The 24,093-nt window shown below is 42.2% G+C and overlaps 2 protein-coding genes across 5 annotated transcripts in view; both read right to left on the reverse strand.

Annotated features, from left to right (window-relative positions):
• Window positions 1-15,156, reverse strand: part of NTRK2 (neurotrophic receptor tyrosine kinase 2) — a gene marked incomplete at both ends in the record, with an annotated part of 387,120 nt that extends 371,964 nt beyond the window's left edge. For all 4 annotated transcript variants that reach the window (XM_081236432.1, XM_081236431.1, XM_081236430.1 and 1 more), the window contains one exon: window positions 14,945-15,156. In XM_081236432.1, the coding sequence (XP_081092558.1) occupies window positions 14,945-15,156 (212 nt within the window). The remainder of the gene's footprint in view (window positions 1-14,944) is intronic.
• A 25-nt stretch (window positions 15,157-15,181) lies between these two features.
• LOC308618504 (translation initiation factor IF-2) lies at window positions 15,182-17,454 on the reverse strand (the record flags this gene model as incomplete). The annotated part of the gene is made up of 3 exons (XM_081236435.1): window positions 17,274-17,454; window positions 16,025-16,221; window positions 15,182-15,518 (listed from the first exon to the last, which is right to left on the reverse strand). The coding sequence occupies exons 1-3, from the start codon at window positions 17,382-17,384 to the stop codon at window positions 15,182-15,184; spliced, it is 645 nt and encodes a 214-aa protein (XP_081092561.1). The 5' UTR covers window positions 17,385-17,454.
• Window positions 17,455-24,093: the final 6,639 nt, after the last annotated feature.

The raw sequence follows: 24,093 nt of genomic DNA on the forward strand, positions 1-24,093 counted from the left end.
ATAAAGGAAGTCCCATGAAACATTATAGGATCAGTCCAATGCAGCTTGATTGTAAAGGTGCAACAGTATATGCATCAGATGCTTCATTAAACTGGACTTGACACACTGTTTATACTCCTGATGTCTGCAGTTCTTTAAGAAAAATGAACAGCCTCTACCATCCATACTACAAGAAGGATAAATCACATCTGAAATCTCACACCAGAATCGCTTTTTTTTTACCCTGTCCTGCTCACCTGCACTTTATTTTTTTATTTTATTAACATCTTTATCCAAGTATTATTGCTTTACAATGATGTGTTAGTTTCTGCTGTATAACAAAATGAATCAGCTATACATAAACATATATCTCCTCCCTCCAGAATCGCTTTTTAAGTGAAGCACCATAAATGCAGTCACAGGGAAAACTGGAATTGATCCACAGGGATATGCATTATTAGCTATTACACAACAGAAAAGGCACAAATCTTCCCCATTAGACCCATTTGTTTGTTGGAGATCGGATGTCCCTGGAATGATTCTTCTTCCCTGGTTTTACCTTGTTTTTGAGCTGGCCTGTTCTGCATCCCTCTTTGTCTGCTTACATTCACCCTCCATCTCTTCCCTGTCTCTCATTCCTGTTGGATACATAATCAGCCTGCCTCATCAAAGCTTTGCCTTTCTTCCTTTCCAGCTATACTGTCTCTACGATGAATTGATTTCTTATTGTGTATGAACCAACATAGTGCTACTTAATTCCATAAAGGTTATTTATTTAAACAAACATCTTAACCTGATGACTTTATAAAAGTCATGTCTAGAAATTTACACTTTGACAGCCCAAAGAACAACCTATAAATACTCTAATTTGGAATTCTAAATGGTAGATTTGTAGGGGACGGGAATACACATGCATATATCCTTGTGTCTGTGTATAATATGGAGATCTAGGACATTGTGCTGGGGAACAGCAATAAACAAGATCCACATGGTCCCTGCCTAAATTCATGCAGTTTATATTCTAAGGGGGTGTAGAGACAGGTACTCAGGTGCGCATTTACAATACTAAGTGACCTATGGTGGGATTGGGAAACACTGGGTACGAGGCTATAAGAACACACAGAAGAGACACATAGCCCAGAGGTGGAGAGGCAGAGGAAGTTAGCCAGAGGCAGAAGCCATGAAAATGGTGTTCCTGGCAGAGAGGACAGCCAGTGTGAAGCCTGGGAGACTAGAGCTCCATAGGGGATTTTAAAACTCAAGGAGGCTGCATCAGCATATTAAAGAAAGGGAGAGGCAAAAAATGAGGCTAGAGAAATGGGTTTGAATTTGAGGATGCAGGGCTTTTAAGACTTGTTAAGAAATTGTGAGGTTTTAATATATAAATATAACGTTACCCTAATTTAGAACATCAATATCATGCAGGGAGAGCCAGGCAAGCAGTTGCTAAAATTCATATGGAAAAAATTATCATGCAAGAATACTCTTGAAAATTCTGAAAGTAATTGATGAGTAAGACTAATACTTCAAGTAGAAAAAATTTATATATATGTATACGAAACTTTAGGAGATAAAAAGTTTAGTGCTAGCATGTAAACAGACAAACTGATTAACAGAAGAGGACAGATGTCAAAATAGGCCAAAATACAAAGATGATCTTCATACTTAATCAAATTGTTATTTTAAATTAGTGAGGGAACGTTCGAATTATATAATCAATGGTGCCAAGAGACCTGATGGGCTGATTAGCTCTCTTGAAAAAATATATAACAATTTTTTTTGCTGCTTCACTCCTTATATTTTAAAAATCCAGATAGTGCAAAGCTTTAAATACAGAAGCATGAAATAGTAAAGGTAACAGAAGAAAATATAGGAGACTTATTTTAATCTCTTATAGAAGGGAAGACTCTTTTTAGCCACATTTACAACACAGAAGCCATAAGGAAATAATAAATTTTACTACAAAAACATTTAATTCTGCGTTACCAAAAAAAGAACTATAATCAACATCAGAAGACAAGCAAAACATTAGACAAAGCATAAATTTTCTTATTGCTAAATAGATTTTAGGAATCAATTTTTTGAAAAGGTCACCAAACCAATACAAAAAGAAAATGGTTAAGGGATACATAGTTCACAGGAAAAGAAATACAAGTGGCTTACATGTATATAAAAAGATTTTTAACCTAGATCATAATTACAGAACTGTGAAATAAAACAATGATGAGATGCTATTTCCCAAGAATATGATTGACAAAGGTCAAGAGGTTTGATAACAAACAGAATTATTGGCTTGGCTGTAAAAAAAGAGGTGCTTCCAGTTTGGGTGGGAGAATAAAATGGTGTGATCTTTTTGCCAGACAACTTGGCAATATCTATCAAATCACAAATGTCTTGCAAATGTCCCTGCAATTCAAATTCTACGAAAATCATGCACGTGTGCAAGAACTTGAGCACAAGGTTGTTCAACTGGAGGTGAGTTAAATAAAAACTATTCATTCAATGGGTAATGTGTGGCTTTGAAAAAAAAAAAGGTTTGAGTACATATGCGGATACAGAAACATTTTTAAGATATGCTGTTAAGTAAAAAAACACCAAAATGTAGAACACTATAACATGCCCCTCATTTGCATACAAATTATATATATATATATATATATATATATATATATATATATATATATATATATACATACTCACATACTCATGTTATGAGTAGACTATTTCTAGAAGCAGACACACAAACTAAAATCAAAGTTTCTACTGGAGAGAGAGGCTGAGGGATTAGCAAGTTGGAGACTAACTTCTCATGATACATTTCTTTATACTGATCATATCTCTTATCACATTCAAATATTACTTTTTAAAAAAACTAATTACTAATAAAATTCCATACAATAAAGTTAATGCATTTCAAAGAAAAAATGTGCAAAATCACTTTAAAGACTCAGAAAGGCTCCCAGGCTTGAGCAAGTCTTGGCTAAAGGCACTAACCTTTCTAAAGAAAGAATGTGTCAATCAGAATTGGTGCCTGGCAGTGAATGAAGGAGCGAGAAAGGAGTGTCCATCCAGGGGACACAGGTCTGGGCCAAAGTACTTCAAGTTCTGCATTCCCTTTTGTGAAGGCTCTCCCATTATGGAGATGGATGCCTCAGGCAAGCTTAGCTTAATACCATTTAACATTTTAAATGCAGAATTAAGTGCCCTTGCTCTAATTCCAAGATCACCAAGCAAGCTTCCAGTTATAATTTGTTCTCCTTTATAGATCTGCTAGTGTAGAAAGCAACTGTTATGTTGATCTGTTTATTTGGGTCTATGTGATAGTTACATGCTTTGCTATATAGCGATATACTGACAATCTGGTTTGGTTTGGTTTGGTTTTAACCTGAAAAAAAAAAAGAAAAACTTTGGACTTTATTTTAAGAGACATGGGGAGCTATGGGGCAATTAGAAGCAGTGACATAAGATCAGCATTTTAGAAAGATCACTCTAGCACAGTGTGGTATATGGGTAGAGAGGGGGCAAGACTGGAGACCAGGATGCCATGTAGGAAGCCGTTGCAGCATTGTAGGCAAAAATGACGGTGGAATGAATTAAATTTTTGGTTATGTAAGTACTTGTTTGATGTTCATTTCCCCTCCCAGACTGCAAGCTTGGTAAGGAGAAGAAACCAGGTCAGTCTTTCTTTCGACCAGATCCCAAGTACTTAGCATGACACAGAGCAGATCCCAGTTAATGTCTGTTGGAAGAAAGAATAAACGGGCGAATGAATGTGGGCAGTAGAGACAAAAAGAATTGGACAAAGTTAAGAAATATTTAGAGAAGTGAATTGGCAAGACATGATAACTGAGTGAATACAGGGGTTAAAGAGAGGAAGGAGCTAAGGTTCTGGATGTGCAAAACCTTTTGACCAAGTGGGCAGTGGTGCCATCCATTAACATAGGGAACACTGGAGATGCTTTGGGGTGACCATGATGATTTAACTTGGAAATGTTGAGCGTGATGCACTATGACATATCCAAGAGGGATGTTCAGTAGGCAGACGACCCAAAGGTCATCCCTGATAGTTGATGGGGACGGTTATTAGGACATAAGCAACATGCAGAAAGCAACGGAAGTCATAGGTGAAAGTGACATATCCCAGGAAAAGAAGCAGCCCTAGGAAAGAAGCCAAAGAGACACCAACTTTTAGGAGAGAAGCAGAGAAAAGGAAGCCCGTAAGTAAGAAGACTCTCCCTAGCCAGAGGGATAGGGAGAAAACAAGGAAAGTTCATTGACACCAAGGCCAAAGAAAAAGGATGTTTCAGGGAGAGTGAGAAATGAGGCCAAGTTCTGCTAAGAAGCAAATAAGAGATGGACAAAGAAATATGCCTTGGATTTAGTCCTGTGAAGGTCTTTGGGGAAGGCAGAGCAAGTTTGATGAAGCAGTGGGCTGAGACTGGATTGGGAGGGGAGGAAATAGACCCAAAGAATACAGCCCAGTCTTCTAAGGTCAGGATTGGAAGGGAGAGAGGAAAGGGCCGAGACTAAAGGGAAATGGAAGGAGAGGGGACAAAGCTAAAGGAAAACTCTTCTAAGATGGAAGGGACCTGGTCCTGCTTAAATTCTGATGCTGACAAGAGAAAGAGACTGAAAATACAGATGAGAGAAGGATAATCATCAACAGAGAAAAGTTTAAGGGGATGGGATCTGTCATAGAGGTGGAGTGATTAGTTTCAGCCAAAGGCGCTCCAGCCCTTCCCGTCTACTGGAAGGAAAAGGTTAGTTTCAGATACAGGCAGTTTGTTCAAATGGAATGTAAGTGGATGAGGCCACAAGAACATCACAAATATTGACAGAGAAAAAATAACCAAACTCAGCTGGGTTACTGCCATCATTGGAAGTAGAAATGGGGATTGCACACATCCAGTCTACATGTCTACGGCTCCCACTATTAACGGTGTAAAGTATGCACATTTGAAAGGGAGCACCCTTTGTGATTGGCCCCATGTCTGGCTGAAGCTGAAACAATCACCATATAAATGTGGGTTTTAGCCTCATGTGCACTGACTGTCCTTATCACATTCTATTAAAATTAGATCTGTCTCTCCCACTAGACATAAACTACTCGGGGGCTTCTTGCTTCCGTAAAGTACTTTATTTGTCTGTAGCATCACCAGTGTCCTCAATAAACACTAGTTGAACTGAACTAATGTTTGCATGAAGTTTGAATTAGATGGCAGGCAGCCCATATGACAATCGGGAAACATATTCCAGCCAGAAGGAAAGGAAAAGTTGATGGGGGCAGAAAGATGAAATTTGTTTTCAGTGCACATTCCTGCTTCGGGAGTCATAGAAGATGGAGACTGGCATAGAGGCAAGCCAGTAAGAGATCCCTCTGGAGCACCACCCACAGGAATGGACCAAGAGTGGGCTGAAAAGCTCGGGACACACCAGAGTGGCGGGTGTTCCGATCAGATGTGAACATATGGATTAGCTGATGCAATTACCTAAAAGTGCAGGTAGAGAGTAGACGTTAAGAAAACTATCCAAAAAATGTTTGTTTCAGTGAGTGGGAAACCTTAGGAGCACCGCCACCCAGGTTGGCAGGGAGCAGGTAACCTGCAAAGCCATCTGACCTGAGCTGCAGAGGTGGACTTAGAGGAACTCACTGAGAGGACTCTGTTGTTTAAGCCACCAGGAGGACTGGAGCAAGCTCTGGGCTGGCCCGGGGGGAGGAGGCAAGGGCGAATTCCAGGACAGAAAAGGAAACACTGGTGCCCATGGCTGACTGATTCAGAACCACAGAACCTTTCAGAAATTAGAGTCCATCTGAATCCCAACCTTCAGTTTCAGGATTAGGGGACTGGCTCGTGAGATTAAACGGCTCACCCAGGACCCCAGGTTCTGATGCTGTGAGAGTGTGGATATGAACCCCCACTCCCATCTCCCCATCCACGTCCCCTTCAGTTACACCAGGTTCCTTTATGCTGCTGCCTCTCTGACTACATTAACCTTAGCTGGCCAGGTTCAGGTGGAACCATGGTGATGACCCACAGGTCCTGTAACCCAAGATTTCTTCACGATCCACGAAAGGGGCTTTGTAGCCAAGCACCTGCCTGAGCGTGTGTGTCTGTGTGTCTGTGTCTGTGTGTGCACGTTGGGGGCAGCGGGGAGGGGGATAAGAAACAGCACCAGAAACAGAGGAAGGAGACTGAAGGGTCACAGAGGGAAAAGGCCAAACCTAGAGTGCAAGGACAACACGCCAGAAGCAAAATCCCCCGTGACACTCTGAGTTCAGGATGACAGCAGAGGGGCCGTGAAGTAAAGCTGAAAGCAGACCAAAAAGGGTATGTGGTTGGTTGGTTGGGTTGTTTGCAGAGAGGTTGCTTGTTTTTCTACCCTGCCTTGCCAGAGAACTTAGCGGCCGTCGTGTCAAGCTCTCTGGCCCACCACTCCCCGGCCCTGGGACTGAATGGTAAGTAAGCCCAGGCTCAAGAAGGGAAGCGAGCTGTCCCCACTGTGAGCCACAGTCAGAGAATTTGGGCCCAGACCCCTCTACCACCTCACAGCAGGGAACTCCAGGGCACATGAAGCAGAAACAACTTTTATGACAAAGATTAGAGTTTAGAAGAGCCCACCTTTTAAAGTGCACCATATTTCAGAGGTCGAAAACCAAAATTTTAATGTCTTTTGGTTTAAATGACACTATTGTAGAACTGCTCAAAAATACTTCACTGAAATAAAATTTTTGTTTCTGTTGAGGACTGATCAAAGAGCACAGACACATGGGTTTCTGAGTTGCCAGGTCGGCTAATGGACTCGCTGCTCTAAAGCTCACATATCTCACCCAGAGAAGACCTCCTGTCAGGTTCTCATCGAGAGAAATGCAGAATGATTAAAACAAATTTTTAAAAAGTCTGGGTGAGGATGTAACGTACAGCATGGTGACTATAATCAACAAGACTGTATTATATATTTGAAACTTGCTAAGAGAGTAGATCTTCAAAATTCTCATCACACAAAAAAAATGTGCTAACTATGTGTGCTGATGGATGTTAACTAGATTTACTGTGGTGATCATTTTGCAAAATATGCAAATATTGAATCATTATGTTGCATGCCTGAAACTAATGTAGTGTTGTAAGTCTATTATATCTCAATGTTTTTTAAAGTCTGGATGGTTTAAGGAAGTAAATCCTAAATTGTTAGAAAAATTGTACAGTTCAAGATAATTAAGTCTGAAAGGACCACATCTAGTCGAGTTTTATACGTATATGTATATATTCATAGACACATGGTACACACATAAATAGAATTCTAGGGGAGGTTGTCTGTCCAAGAAATTATTGGGATATGAAGATTACAGGAAAGGGTGGGGTACTAGATAGCAATAGGTCATTCTTTGCAGTAAAAAAGGGAACTGTAAATGATGTGTGATTAGTAAAATTTTTACCCTATACTAGAAGATGCCATATTCCCAAGGACATACAAATCATTTATCTTTTAATAGTATAACAGGTTACAAAGGAGGAGATGATGGTAGAAGGGAAAAGACATGGATGAAGCCTCAGTCCACCTCCTTCCCACTGCCATGCTGTTTAACTTGTGGACATTTGAATATCTACTCCTCCTAAAATTGCTTGTACTCTCAAGGTGAAATTTGGGCAGGTGGGGCTGAGCAGACAAAGCCCTAAGCGAAACACTGGATAAAATTCTCTCCTGAATTATTCTCTGCTTGACCAGAGAGCCCTGGGCAAGCCCATCAACCTGACAGTCCCTCCAAGGCTGTCAGGACCTTCCCACCTACTTCAGAGCGAGGTTTTAAACCTAAATAAGCAGATGTCTGTAAAATGCTTTCCAGGCCCCTTGGGGAGAAAACCTGCGTGAAACCAGAGGTATTGTGTATATCTCAGAAGTGTGCTCATAACTGGAAAAGCCTTAGTGCAGGCTGCATACAACATATGAAATGGTAGCAGAATGAATTCTGAATGTGGGTCCATACCCCTTAAGCTTGATCACTGGCTCAGCCATCAATCTTGAGGCAGCGAGAAGTCGGGGGAAAAGAGAAGGCTGGAAAGAATAGTACTCTCTGGCCACAGGGCTTTCATGGGAGCTAAGACGGACTTTGTACACAGGGCTGTGGCTTCCTCCATGTACATAACCACCCCTGACTGTGGCAAGGACTCCAGGGCAGCAGCCTCCATTCTGCTCTGTCTGCTCTGCCCTCCCTCCTATCCCAACCTACCATGATGGTCCAGCAGGTGCAAGGTCAGCATCCCTCACTGCAGCCAACTCATGAAGGCTTTTCTCTGTAGCCTGACTTTTGTGTCTGCATTACTTACAGAAGAGGAAGACTTAAAATTAAAACAAACAAACACACTCACAGTAAAGTAAACAAAAAAATGTATTTCTTCCCATGTAAAGATCAAGTCATTGCTTTGGGATCAGTAGCTCATGAACTTTTTAACTGCTTTGTCTCCAGTGGAGACGGGTTCACGTGGACTTAGCCAGACCAAGCTTGTCTTCACATCTCTGATGCTTCTCAGATGGTGAGCTGGAGTCAGGACCAGTCCAAGGACACAGAACAGAGGGGAGGCATCCTAAAGTGAGGGCCTTGGCACTTCGGGATGCCAGGAGGAAGCTTCTAGGCCCCACAATGTCTTTAATGCACCGTGGCCTTAAAAGCGACTCTCTTCACTGCCCCTTGTTCATGCAGAGGAGGTTGGAGCAAAGCATTTCTAAGGCCCCTTTTTTCCCGTGATCCTGATTTTAAATGACCTTGTGACCTTGGTCTCATCAGCCCAGCACTAACATGCCACGAGTCTTCTGAGCAGCTCACATTTAAAAAGACACGGATGTACTCTGAAATAACCTATATGGGAAAAGAATCTTAAAAAAAAAAGTGGATATGTGTATATGTATAACAGATTCACTTTTCTGTATACCTGAAACTAACACAACATTGTAAATCAACTATACTCTAATAAAAATAATCAAAAATAATTTTTTAACATCTTTATTGGAGTATAATTGCTTTATCACATTGTGTCAGTTTCTGCTTTATAACAAACTGAATCAGCTATATGGATACATATATGCCCATATCCCCTCCCTCTTGCGTCTCCCTCCTACCTTCCCTATCCCACCCCTCTAGGTGGTCACAAAGCACCGAGCTGATCTCCCTGTGCTATGTGGCTGCTTCCCACTAGCCATCTATTTTACATTTGGTAGTATATATATGTCCATGTTACTCTCTCACTTCACCCCAGCTTATAACTTCCCCCTCCCTGTGTCAAGTCCATTCTCTACGTCTGCGTCTTTAAAAATAAAAAAATTTTAAAAGACATGGATGGCTTGGAGAATTCAGAGCAGACACTGAAAACATGCACATAGAACATGATGACACTAAAAGTCCTCAGATTCTCTCACTGCTGGGCTCTGAGCACACAGCACCACTATTACTTGATAGCTGATGTATAAACTGCACTTTCTCCTGAATGAAGGCTTTGCGGAGATTCAGAATCAGAGCATGGAATCCAAAGCCCTAGGTTTACATCTGACAAGCTCAGGCCCAGAGACATTAAGGAGCTGTTTCAAGATGAGGTAACTCCTGACTACAGCTTTCTATAACATATGGGGTTCTTTGGAAATATGTAAGTTTAGTACCTATGCATTATTTTTCTTCCCAGCTTTAGAACAAACACATGCATTCATTCACTCCTTCATCTCTGAGATGAATATTTACGACTTCCCAGTCCTTTGGACAGCCCAGAGAGCAAAGTGAGTGGTGAGAAGGCATCCTGATTATGTGGGATCTGGACACGGGGAGGGGGAAGGGTAAGCTGGGATGAAGTAAGAGAGAGGCATGGACATATATAAACTACCAAACGTAAAATAGATAGCTAGTGGGAAGCAGCCGCATAGCACAGGGAGATCAGCTCAGTGCTTTATGACCACCTAGAGGGGTGGGATAGGGAGGGTGGGAGGGAGGAGATATGGGGATATACGTATATGTATAGCTGATTCACTTTGTTATACAGCAGAAACTAACATACTGTTGTAAAGCAATTATACTCCAATAAAGATGTCTAAAAAATAAAAATAAAGAAATCAAATATGGAGCTAAAATTATCAGGCCACTGCAGAGCTCAGATCTCTGCCACCTGGGTAGTGAGATTTGTGTTTTAAAGACTTAGACCAAATAGATTATGACAATGATCAATCAACTATTAATAATGCAAGGCTCAGGTTTTTTCTATCCCCTTCTTTCTCTCACACATTTCAAATGAGAAAAACATCGCCCTGTCTAAATAACCACTCCCCCAAATCATCCAATTGATTTATAAACACTAAGAAGAACCAAAACTTGGTATTGCTCTAAGGAGCAGCAGGTTCAATGCCACGTTCTACCCCACAGCTTTTGAACCTATAAGAAGGTCTCTAGAGAAGTGGCAAAGTTAGTTGGAGGGATAATGTCAGGGTATGATATTCAGTAATGGCTTGATAATGTTTCTCTTCCTAACAGGCAAGATGAGCAATGAGTTAAAACAGGAGGGACTTGCTTGGTACCAAAGGTTAAAAAAAAAAAAGGAAAGGAAGGAAGGAAGCAAGGGAGAAAAAAGAAAGACAGAAAGAAAGGAAGGGAAAGAAAGAAAAGAAGAAAAAGAAACCTAAAACAGAAAAAGAAAAGAAATTCAATTCCCTTTCCCCAGCTAAATAAAAACTCTAGGTTTTATAGCCCTATGACCTAGAGATAGTCAAAGAAATCATACAGAATGTTCCTGAGGAGAAAGAGACCTCAACTCTCAGCTGCTCAGCCAACTTTTCAGCTTAGAAAACATCTTTACAAGGGAATATTGAAAAAACACAAACAGAGGTTTATGGGATAGAAACAGTGAAAGATCTTAAACAGAATTAAACATAGTGCTGGAGAGCTATGACCACATCATCTCAACTTCCCATTACTTGCTTCTAATAGCATATAACCCAGGCTCTTCTCTTAACTCTAGTGCTCCGAATTCCCATAAGGAAATATCACTTTTCGGAGAAGAAAAAAAAAATCAAACACATTTTCCTGTATAGTCAATGAGAGGTGATGGAAAGGGGGAGGTGGAAGAAAGTAGGGTCAGAAGGTCAGGGGATCTTTCAGTTGTTTTACCCAATGTAATAAAAAACCTCCTCGATGTAGAGATAGAAGGTATGAAACTAAGAAGATTTCAAATGGTTGTGCTGAGCTGAATTCTGTAAATACCTTCACCAGGAAGACATGCTTTCAACTCCAGCTTGCAAGTTGTATTGAATAATGAATGATGTAAATAAGACCACCTTATTTATTAATAAGTCCAGTGTGGCTTATGCAACCACACTCAAAACTTAGTCTGTGGTTCTTAAATGCATGTAAAGCACAATTCAAGGTTCTAGAGGCCCCAATGGAGGGGCTGAGAAGTAATATCAGAGTAATAAAATCTGATGCCTTACACTGAATCCTTATAATGGATCCAGAATTTTTTTTAGTACAATTAATTGCCATGGAAAAGCTTACTAAGGTGAGAGAGCCAAAATCAATGGGTTAATGACATAACATTACAGCTGCTTAACCAAGCCAACAATAAATTGCATACAGAGGCTCTGGCAGCAGAAGCTACAAATTCTATTTATGCTGTACTAAGAGGAAAAATATTAGACTGGTCTCCAAATATTAATCCAAAATCAGCAAATGTCACTGAAGAAAATTAGAAATAAAAGGTCATTGCTGGTCTTCATAAAATATGGGCAATATAAAAATGCCCTTTCAAAACCATGTGAATATACTTAACACTTCTGATATGCCAGACTTTATGTCATGTGTTTCTGACCACAATTTTTAAAAATCCATGACCTATTTCTTATTTCAACCATACCTTTTACCACTAGGTGAGACAGAACTTGTCCTTTGCAAAGCATTTTGCCACATTCTGAGACTTAAAGGTCTGGTTACATAACTCCAACCACAGACTTTACTCTTGAATCCCATTTATATGTGACAATAGTATTGTTTGTAAATTTAACTTAGCACTGTTTTGGTGTAACAATCTCCAAATAACAGAAGCTGGCACATACTGGCAGTGTGATGTTAGGCAGCTGTGATGTGTATCTATAGACAGATGTAGACCTAGACAGGGGTCACATTAGTGTGTAAAGAGTATGAGACAGATACTGTGAAGGGGAGATTTTTAGTAAAATAGGTTCAAACAGTGACTGAAAACAAAATGTCAGCATGGCTTAAAATATGCATATAGAATCAAAAAATAAAATCCTCTCCCTTAATTAGTCTATACAGATATTTTTAAAATGTTCTACCACGGGCTCTCTCTGCACCTTAAAAGGCACAATGGTTGTGCTTTCCCCCCAAGATATAGATATTAAAAGATTTACTATTTTTAAATGATAGGGTAAAACTGTTGTTTCAGCAAGTTCTAATCACAGTTTATTTAGTTACATTGGTCCTATTTTTAAAAGATAGAAACATATAATTTCAGCTAAACTCCATTAAACTAGAACTTTAAAACAGGTTATTTTAGGAATACCATTGGGTCTAATAACAAAGTTAAAAAAAAAAGTGTAATTTGGTTTCAACTGCAGCTGGTATCCACTGGCCGAGAATTTAAAAGCTGTTTAAGCAAATATTAATATGTAAGAAAGACAGCACAGATGGTGTCATATAAGGATGAGAGTGAAACAAGCCCTACCACTGATGTCACTTTGATATCAAAGCAACAGAATTCAAAATAATTATACAAAGTGCTTTCCGAACAAAGATTTCAATACATTTTACAGATAAAGACACTGGGACACAAACTGCCCAGGCTCAAATAAAGCTGAGGGAATGAGCAGACAAAAGTACTTTTTCTCAGAGCTCACCCCTATCAGCCTGACTCATGTTTCTAACCTAATTCTCCATCATGAACACTTAGCCTACACACCTCTCCGTTCTATCAGTCTCAGTGGATTTTCAAATCAAAAGAAGAAAATGAGTAGAAATTAGGAGTTATGATTAGCCATTATTAAATGAATAACTGTGACAAATGCTTTGGTAAATGTAAAAAAAAAAAAAATTAAGCCTGAAAATAGGAACCTGCCATCAGATAAAAAAGCAACAACAATTGTGAGAACTAATACATGAAAGCTCTACTCAAGTCTGTTAATTTCATATATATCAGGCAGCTAAGACCACTAAGGCGTAAAATAATATTTTTAAAGTTAAAGAGAGTTTTATTTTTCCTCCAATTATGGCCTTAAATAGTACTAAAATGAAAAAAAATAAGCCCTAGTTTTCCTCCTTCATTATGTATCTATCACCTAATACAGAATTTATAAACAATCACAAAAGAAAATAACATCTAACTGTATACAGACACTCCCCATGGCCTCAAAATAGTCTAAAGGGCTCTGAATTCCATATGGCTTCCTCCATCTGACTACTGACACCCCATCTCATGAAAAAGACACAGATCCTGACAAAGGGCCACGGACACTTTGACCAGCCTGGCACGCTTCCACCAGCCCAAGCCAGGGCCAGCGCAGTCGGGGCCCTACCCACCCTTCCTCTCCAGCCCTGCCTCTGCTCTCCTTGCCAAAACGATTGCCATCCAAGCATCCTAGAGCCAGCCTGACAGTTGGCTGCTCCCGGCACATCTCAGCACTGCTGCGCCGGCACGTTTCTCCTCTGTTCTGTTGTCACTGCCTTCTGCCTGAGCCTTCTAACAGGAGCATCACCAGCAGAACAAACAACAGAGACTGGGAAGGTTCTCTTACTTACATTAAAAAACAGGTTGTCTCAGTCAACTACGTTGGCACAACCAGGGCAGGCGTTATCCGTGGGGGGAAAAAATGCATGCGCACTCACCAACCGGAAGGCCACAGCCCAAGCCCTACTTTCAGGGCTGTCTATCGTGGTGTCAAACAGCCTCAAGAAAACCAGGAGAAACTTGGCCTTATAAGCCTCTATATGGATGAATAGAATCTCATGTCAATGAAACATATAAAATGGCAAAGTCCCTGGGAGTAGGGGGGGGCAGGGAATCTCTCATAGAGGGGACAGGGGCACGCTGGAGAAAGGACTGGTGAATTCCTACTTGGTAATGGATTTCTCACAAGGCATCAGAATAGGAGGACAGAAATACATAATTCTGCTTCTCCATTCGACCAGGACAAGCTCAAGCATTTCCAGGGACCTAGGGGTCCCAGGCTAAAGGCAGCATTCATCAGAGTATTACACACTGCTTATCATCCAACTTCGTCCTGGGGAACTACTCAATGGGCGATTAAGATTTATAATCGAAATGGTCTCAAAATTATATCTCTGGGAAGTCAAGTCCAAATTAAATCAGACCAGGCTTTTAGGCTTCCAACGATCACATTTTCTCTTTTGAGCCAGTGCATTTCAACTCTCAGAACTTCTCCTCTTACAGATCATTTTCAAGGCCATCTCTGGATGCAATCTCCTAAGCAAAATCTGATATATAAAATGAAAAGGGAAATTGGTGAACTCCAAACCTCAGAGAACGAAGCTGGGGGGCGGGGGGGGACTCTAACTTCCTTCAACAGATTTTTCAAAAGTTAATTATTTTAACCTCCTTTCTCATAAATATGACTGGAACTTCTCCTAACACAATACACACAGAGCACCTTATGAAACAAAAATATCCAAAACTAAGTTATTGCATATGGAAAGCCTAAAGCACACGCAGCAGGGCTTTGAAATATAAAGTGCATAGGCATATAATATAGTAGACATTTGGAACCTTTTAAATTGTCACACTTCTCGTGTCAGCAGCCCCAAGGCAGTGAAACAGGTAACTGACAGATGGTCCAGCCCTGCACCTCTCACCTCTGACTTCTCCCAAGACTTGAAACAACATTCATGCCCAGGACGGACCCGCCTGGCCAGCCCCGGCCCTAGAGGCCAGGAGAGGAGGAAGGAGGAAAAGCACCAGCAACTCACATTTCGGTGATGTTCTCGGGGTCTGCACTGGTAGATTCCAGCCTCGGAAATGCCACGATGCCAGGAAAAGGGTCGCTGCACCAGATCCGAGAGGCGCTGCATTTGCAGGATGTGGGACAGGCAAGAGCGGCCCTCCAGAAGCCCACGATCAGCCAGCAGAAGCCCCAGAGCCGCGCCATGGCGGGCCCGTGCCACCTCGTCCAGGACGACATTCCTAGCCACCAGTGCCAGCCCGAGTCAGACTAAGTACGTGTCCCTGCGCGGAACAGGTCGGCCTCCCCTGCCGGTGCTGGATGGCCTTTGCCCCGCTCGCCGCTGTCTCCTCTTGGTGCTCGTCTCAGGCGTGCAGAGCCGACCGTGTCCGGGACTGAGCGTGTCCTGGCGGACGGCACCGTTCACAGTGGCAGGGGCATCCCGGACCTCCTCACAGGGGGCGCTACCGCCGCTCGGGGCTCCTCCGCGGCCGCCGCTGCATGGCCCGGCGAGCCGAGCACCGGCCCGCGGCGCTCCCGGGACGCTGTGGGGCGCAGGCTCCTGGCTAGACTCGCGCTGGGATCCGGGACGCACCTCGGGGCTGAGGACAAACAGACACGCGTAAGACTGAGCTGAAGACCCCGTACACCACGAATTGGGGTACTCTCCCTCCGCGCTCGCGTCACCCCCACCCCGAGCCCAGCCGGGGACTGTGGATGGATGAGTGCCCAGCTCCGGCCCCAGGAATAAACTGGCTTCTCGATGGCACTGACGCCGCGGGGCCTCCGGTGTGCTCACTCTTTCCCTGAGCCTGAGGTTGAGGGAGGGGAAATAGGGCAAGGGTCCCCGCGACAGGATTCCATGACACGGACCAGGGGTAGGACCCTTTAAAGGGAGACGCGGAGACTGCCAGGGACGATGGTTCTGCGACGGGGCTCCCGAATGATGCTGCAGAATCCGCCACGGCCCCTGGGCGCAGGGGGCGCGGGCAGGTGGCGCGGCGCGTCCCACCTGGGGAGCCGCCGCTGCCGCCCCAGCGGGGAGACAGTGAGGGCCGAGACGACGGAGGGCACTGTCCGCGCTGCTCACCCGGGCTCTGGCACCTACCGCCCGCCGGCGGCGCCTGGGTCCAGGCTCCTCCTGCCGCTGGGCACGGAGCTCGGAGAGCGCGAGCGAAGGAGCGAGCGAGGCTCCTGCTCCAACCCAATTCCGGGAGCCGCCGCCGCCGCCGCCGCCTCTGCTACTGCTGGTGAAGTGACGTGAGGGCTGACGCAGAGCAGGGGCAGAAACTCCAGAAAATTAGTCTGAAATCCAAAAACACACACGCTCATACACACACAAACCCATAACACCCTCCAGACAAAAGCAACAGGGAGAGGAGGGGAATCTGGGGGCGAGCAGAGAGGAGGGAGGCATCGGTGCCACTGGCCAGAAGCAGACAGCAGCAGCATGTGGGAGTTCACACACGCGCACACCCGCACACAGCCCGGCCGTATAGACGCGCGCGCCTGTGTGTGCTTGTGTGTGCGTGCATTTCGATCCAGGTACCTCTGAGATGAACCGTTGCTCCGCTCTGACGCCTCCCAGTCCCTAATTCACACCACGGTCTCTTGTAATAACGCAGTAGAGGCCGTCTCCTTTTTTGAAATGGAAACCGGTCTCGGTTCAGCTCTGGAAAATGCGCTGATTCTTATTATAGGAATCCTCCCTCCCTTCTCCCTCCCGGCTGCATTCTCCTTTCCCATCCTGCCTAAAAGGGAGGACGAGGTATCCTAAAAATAAATAAATATTGTAAACACCAAAACGTGTCCAGCATTGGTAACCAAGGATAACCGCCCCCATTCCGGGCCATTTGGGGATCGGTGTTTTTGGAGGGTCTTCCTGTTGGTGCTTTGGCAGAAGAAGGGGAGTCTCCAAACGCAACTCTAGCTCTCTTAGTGGGTTTTTCTCCTGCTGTTTTCTGGCATCACACGCCCGGGAAACAGAGACATGTGAGGGGAAGGGAGCGCGCCTGACGCGTATTGGGTTCCCTAAATGCGCGGCAGCAACCCTGGCCTGTCCGATGTGTGGCGCCGCGTCATTTTCTCTCATCCTTCAGCCTGGCAGGATGAAGCCATTCCCGGATCTTAGCTTCATTCCCCGCAATGCCCACCCCCACGCGGGGTGCCCAGAGCCCTTGCTCCCCTGCCGTACCTTGCGCCTTTTCGTGTGTGCGCGGGTGTGCGCGAACGCGTGCCCTGCGCCCGCGCTGCCCGGAGCACGTCATACATCCAGCTACTGAGAAGCCCGGGGCGGGCAGAGCCTCGGGATCTCACTAGGGACAAATGAGGCGATCCGGGAGGGTCGGGTGACAAACCGTAACTGCTCTGCGGGCGCAGTTAAATGATGGCTGCGGGGCATTCGCAAGCCTTGTCTGAGAATCCGTCTTCCCATTTGCGGCTCGGAGAGTCTGTTTTTCCGCAGTCATTTAAAAGGGAACAGGGAAAATGCACCGCAGTGCCTCACACTTCCGAGGGCTCTGGTGCCCCCGCGCGGGAAAAGAGCGCCCGGCACGCTTGGGAGCACCAACCCACTGCCGCGGCCGCGCCGGGCACTGCGCGGGGGACGCGCTCTGGCTCCAGATGCGCAACCGGCGGCTCCCGACGCGTGCGCGCCCGTGCCCGACTCAAGCTCGGCTCTCCAGTCCTCGCCTAGCTTCAGCCCCGGGAAAAGGCGGGCTGCCCTCCGCGCGAAAAAGGGCGACGGGATGGGATCTCATCCAAAAGGTAAGAATGGTCACCACTCTGTCCGAAGATGCTTGGGGTGGGAAGGATCGAGAACCCCGAACGTCAAAGTGAATGCTCAGATCTCGGCAACGCCTTAAATATTACAAAGGAACTGAAAGCATTTAGTGGGTCTTTCGTACAGACCCTGGGCGCTGAGTGTAAGCGGGAATCCTTGCGCAGCATCCAAAAATCTCGTTACAGGGCGGGAAGACAAGGCCAGTAGGCCTTCCTCTCTCCACCATCACTCGGCTGTGACACGCATTGGATGCTGAATGGCCAGGCTGAAGTTCATTTCTATGCTCGGCCCCTGCTGGGTGAGGATGTGCCAAAGTAGGGAAGCCAAGGGCAAAAATGTCTTGGTCCAGGTCATACAATAACACTCCTCCTCCTGTCTTGCCAATGTCCTTAATGGAGCTGCCCCTACGGAACACCTGGGTGAAGAGTGTGTACAGAAATACCCACATCTCTCTCACACCTCCACTCTCATCCCATTTTTCCCAGAAATGGCCCATTTGCACCCTTGTGGCTGCAAACTGTCAGTGCAACATCCAAAGGACAGTTTTAGAGTGGTGTGCAGACCAGAAGATTCTAATTATGTTGGGATATTTTTAGAATTTGTATAATAATAGATATATAATACTATTATATTTAGATTCTAAATATGCCCCCACTGAATTTCTCTCACTTAAAATTAAAACTGGCGGCCCCATTTCTAATCACCCTTCCTTTCCTGCCCTGTTTCTTCTATAGTACTTACCATCTTTTAACAGATCATTTACTTATTATATTTACTATCTTTTGTATCTCTCCCAGTAGAATGTAAACTGCATGAAAGCAAGGATCTTTATTTTTTCATTAACACATCTCAAGGATGTAATAGGTATTAAAATATATGTGTGTGTGTGTAATGAAATAAACTGAAGTTGAGATTCCTCAAACAGGCCATCCACATTCTCACTTTCTTTTTTTTTCTTTTCTTTTCTTTTCTTTTCTTTTTTTAAAAATATTTATTTATTTGTCTGCATCGGGTCTTAGTTGGCACCTGACAGATCTTCATTGCTGCATGCAATGAAGCAAGCTCTTCCTTGCAGCTCGCTGGGCTTTTCTCTAGTTGTGGCACGTGGGCTTAGTTGCCCCAGGACATGTGGGATCTTAGTTCCCTGACCAGAGATGGAACCCGCGTCGGGGAACTAAGAAGGCAGATTCTTAACCACTGGATCACTAGGGAAGTCCCCGCATTCTCACTTTCTTAACCTCTAACCCTGCAAGTCTACCTGAATGATCGTCCCAGGACACCTTCCTTCCAGTCTCCACAATCTTCCCTGTGCTGTGAAAACTCACAGCATTTCTTGAAGCCTGACTTTCTGCCTTCTCTAGTGGCCAGGTATGTTCTGGCACTAGGTCAGGGAAGGCTTCCCTCTGGTTCAGGCTGTTACCTCAACATTTTTATGCACAGTGCCTGAAACACACTGGGCAATCAGTAACTGTTTCTCAACCCATAGAATTATGAATCTATCTCAGTTTAAGACCTACAAGGTATTTCACAGAGATATCACGGATTCTCAGACCATGGCTTTGTAGGTGATAGTGAACATTTTTCAGATGGACAAAATAAAACAGAGAGAATTTTCCCTAGATCATATGAACTCTTCAAGGCAGAGATGGAGACTAAGTATTGCAGACTCTTGCCTGTACTGGAGCATGATGTACCTAGAACAATGTTTCTCAAACTATTTTCACCATGGCCTACAGAAAGAAATGCCTTTTATATCACAATCCAAGGCACACATACACATATACATATAACCAAAAAAATGTTTCACTAAACAAAACTTATTTTCTCTTAATGCATGGAATACAATGATTTTTGTTTTCTATTTTATACGATTTCATTTTCTAGTGCCTGTAATAACAATAAATTGATTTTAACATTCAATGATGGGTTATTAAAACAGAAACAGAAATACTGCCAGTTTCTGCTTCTGACTAAGATGGAGTAATAGGGAACATTTAACCTCCCAGTCAAACCAACAACACACTGAACAAAACACCTGAAACAACAATTTTCAGGACAGTGGACACAAGACAATGAAGGCTGTGGCTCAGGGTTAGGGAACCCAGGTAGAGTCCAACTCCCTGAGTTAAGGAGATATAGCTGAGAGTCCAGGGAAATCAAGGAGGGCAGAGTTCACAAGGACAGAGTAGCAGGGAAGAGAGTGATGTAGAGAGAGAGCACCCCAGAGGTCTGCAGAGGGGCCCTCTTAAATATTCAGCAAAGTACTGATTAGCACATGCAGGTAATGAAACTACCTGAGGGCAAGGAAAGAAAAGATAAAAGGGAACAGGGTCAAAGAAATATTCAGAAGGGAAATTGAAAATACCACATATCAGAATTCGTGCTCAATAAAGCTGGAAAAAAAGGCAGAAGTTAAACAAATTTTTTAGAAAAAGAATTTGTGGGATGCCACTAAAGCATCTTCAGGTATTTAGGAGGAATTCTATAGCACTAAATACCCGAAAAGAAGAAAGGTTTCTAACCAATGACCTCAATTTCCACCTTAAGAAACCAGAAAAAGGAGAACAAATTAAACACAAAGTAAACAGGAGAGAGGAATGGAAAACAATGCAATAAAACAAAAAACAGAAAAACAAGAGAGAAAATCTACGAAATCAAAAGCTGATTCTTTGAGAAGATGAGTAAAATTGATAAACCTCTAGCCAGACTGACCAGGAATGAAAGAGAGAAGACACAAATTATCAATAACAGTAATGAAAGAAATGACAACACTGGGGAGTCTATGGATATTAAAGGAATAATAAGAAAATATTGTGAACAACACTATGCAGATAAAGCTGACAATTTAAATGAACTGAGAGATAAAAGCTAACAAAGCTCACTATAGAAGCAATAGTTTACCTGAATAGTCCTGTATCTATTTCAGAAGTTAAATTTATAATTTAAAATCTTCCTGTAAGAAAACTCCAGGCCCAAATGGCTTCACTGGTGAATTCCACAAAATAATTAAGGAAAAATAAGACCAGAAAATGAATAGTACCAAAATATACCAGGAAAATGAAGAGGAAGGAACACTTTCCAACTCATTCCAGTGAGCCCAGCATTGCCTTGATACCAAAATCAGACAAAGACATTACAAGAAAAGAAAACAACAAAGCAGTATCCCTCATGAATATAACTGCTAAAATTCTAAACAAAATTTCATCAAATTGAATCCAGCAAAACACCATACATCCAAAAACATCATGATCAAGCAAATGAATTTTAGTTTAATATTTAAAAATCAATCAATGAAATTTACCATATTTGCAGACTAAAAAGCTAAAATTATATCACCATTTCAAAGACACAGAAAAAGTATTTGACCAAGTCCAACGTCTATTCCTGAAAACTCTTGGCAAACTAGAAATAAAAGGTAATATCCTCAACTGATAAATAGAATCTACAAAAGAACCCTACAGCTAACATAATGCTTAAAGTGGAAGACAGATGCTCTTTCCCAAATATGAAGAAGGAGACAAGGATAGCCACTTTCACCATTTCTATTCAAGGTTCTGCTAGAGATTCTAGTGGGTGCAATAAGTCAAGAAATATAAATAAAAACCAGCCATTTTGGAAAAGAAGAATAAAACTACCTTTATAAAAAAACGACATGATCTCCTACATAGAAAATCCAATAGAATCTACAAAAAAAGCTATTCATATTAATAAGTGAATCATCAAGTTTGCAGGATACAAGTTAAACGTTTACAAATTAATTGTATCATATACTAGCAACAAAAAAATTAGGAATTAAATTTTTTAAATAATACTAATTACAATAGCATAAAATATAAAATACTTAGAAATAAAGCACAATATATAAAACGAAAAATGGATAAATTGGATTTTATAAAAATTAATAATCTCTGCTCTTCAAAACACGCTTTTAAGAGAATGAAAATAAAAGCCCAAAACTGGGAGACATATTTGCAAATCATATATCTAATAAAGGGCTTGTGGAGAGTTTATAAAGAACTCTCAAAACTTAATAAGAATAAACAATTTTAAAAGTGTGCAAATGATTTTAACCTACACTTTACCAAAGAAGGTATACAGGTGACAAATAAGCACATGAGAAGATGCTCAACATCATTAGTCATTGGGGAAATGCAAATTAAAATTACAATGAGAAACCTACATCTCATTGTAATTTTAAAATGGCTGAAATTAAAAAGATTCACCACATCAAGTGTTGGCGAGAATATGGAGCAACTGGAACTCTCATACACTGCTGGTAGGAGAGCAAAATGACACAACCACTTTGGAAAAGTAGAATAGTTTCTTAAAAATTGAAGCATACACCTACCATGTGATTCAGCCATTCCACTTCTATGAATTTACCCAGGAGATATGTCCACACAGCGACTTAACATGAGTATTCATGCAGCTTTTTTGTATAGCCAAAAACTGAAACAATTCAAATATTCATCAATAGGTAAATGGATAAACAAATTATGGCATATCCATACAATGAAATTCCACTCAACAATGAAAAGCAATCAACTATTGATACCTGCAACCATATATATGAATCTCAGAATAATTATGCTGAGTGAAAGAAACCAGACAAAAAGAGTATACCCAGTATGATCCCATTTTTATAAATCTATAGAAAATGTAAACTATCATGACATAAAGCAAATCAGAGATTGCTAGTGAGGTGCAAGGAGTGGGCAGGGAAGAGCCCAAAGGAGAAATGAAATAGGGACACAAGGAAGTTTAGAGGATGATGAATGTATTCATTATCTTTACTGTGGTGATGGTTTCAATATTATCAACTTGTATGTTTAAATATGTTTAGTTTATTATACTTCAATTATACCTCTGTGAAGCTATAACATGCTAAAGTACTTTAACTGTGATCTTAAAACTGAATAAAAAATATTTAATAAAAATTTGAAAAAAAAAAAGCAAGAAAGAAACACTATCCTAGATCCTCCTATCATCAGTTTCTTGTTCCCACTAAAATGTTATTAGCACCTCCAATTTAAGGAAGCAATCACAAAGTCTGGAAACTTTTTAATAAACTTAGATTCAGTGATGTTCTAATTTTAGAGGGACCTACAATGTAATAGTTTTTACATTTTGAAAAATGTTTGTGGAAACCATCATTCAAAAGATAGTGGCTCACACCTAGAAGAGCCCAAATGGCCATTAATAGCAGAGAAACTCAGTAAATTACAATGCTTCCATTTTTTTAACATTACACACCTAATTAAAATGAGTTAAAACTATATGAATTGACCTGGAGGCTTGACCATAGTATATTAAGTGAATAAGGCAAGTGGCATGGTAATATATAGTCTGATCCTCCAAAGAAAGCCAATAATGTGTTTTGTGGGTGTGTGCATATGGAGAAAGGCAGGGAATTATTGACAGCAAATGTAACATTGGTAACCTAGAAAGATTGGAGAGGTTGTTTGAAGGAAGAGGAGGACAGATCAGAAAACCTGTGAAATATTTCTTTGGCATTAGTAACCTCCTTACCCATCACATGCCTTTTTTTTTTTTTTCACCTTTTCCTCTTTTTGCTGCCTCTTTTCCCCTCAGATCCAGTGTTATCCTATTTCTAGAGTCCCTCCCTTTGGTGGAAAGAACTGAATCTAAAGAGTGTTTACAATCTAAATAATGTTCACCACTGGAGGTTTCACCTTCTTGAGAATATCTGTATGTTAGTAGAGGACACTGGGGAGAAGACATAATCCAAAGGAATTTCAGGTACCACAGCATCCATAAATGGGAAGTGTTTGGGGATGTAGCACCTTCAACACTGGAGCCAGAGGCTGATATTCATGATTAGCCCCACACTCCCTCTCACCCCAATCCCCTCTTTTGCTGTTCAGAAAGTTTCCAAACTGTTTTCAACCTCACACCCTCCAACTCTGAGTTAGGGTCTCACATTTTCCCATCTCTCCCAACATAGTTGGTGAACTCCACGCTGCCCTGTCACCCTGAACCATAGCCACACCCATGATCTCATCCCACTTCCTTCCTTCCCTGTGTCCAAACCTTCCACTTTTAACTCTTAGTCATACACTTAACACACGCTAAGTCAACAGACTTATGGAGATTTTACGAACATCTAAAGGTAAGAGCATATGGAGAATATTTGACAGAGTTCCAGGAAATTGAAGTCACGTATAACTGGGTGACCCTGAAATGTAAGTTTGAACCATCAGTCTGACTAGGTCTCATGGTAAACTCTAAGTTGTTTTCCTAGTCTATGTCAGTAGTCTTATATCAATACCCATACCTGCCCCTGTGTTGTCCTATTTGATCAAGAGCTATCTTATCACACGATCAAAGAACTCTGTTTTTTACAAAGGAGATTACTTATTCCTCAATAAACAGTT

The sequence above is a fragment of the Mesoplodon bidens genome (genome assembly GCF_964165515.1).
Source record: "Mesoplodon bidens genome assembly, chromosome: 6".
Lineage (NCBI taxonomy): Eukaryota > Metazoa > Chordata > Mammalia > Artiodactyla > Ziphiidae > Mesoplodon > Mesoplodon bidens.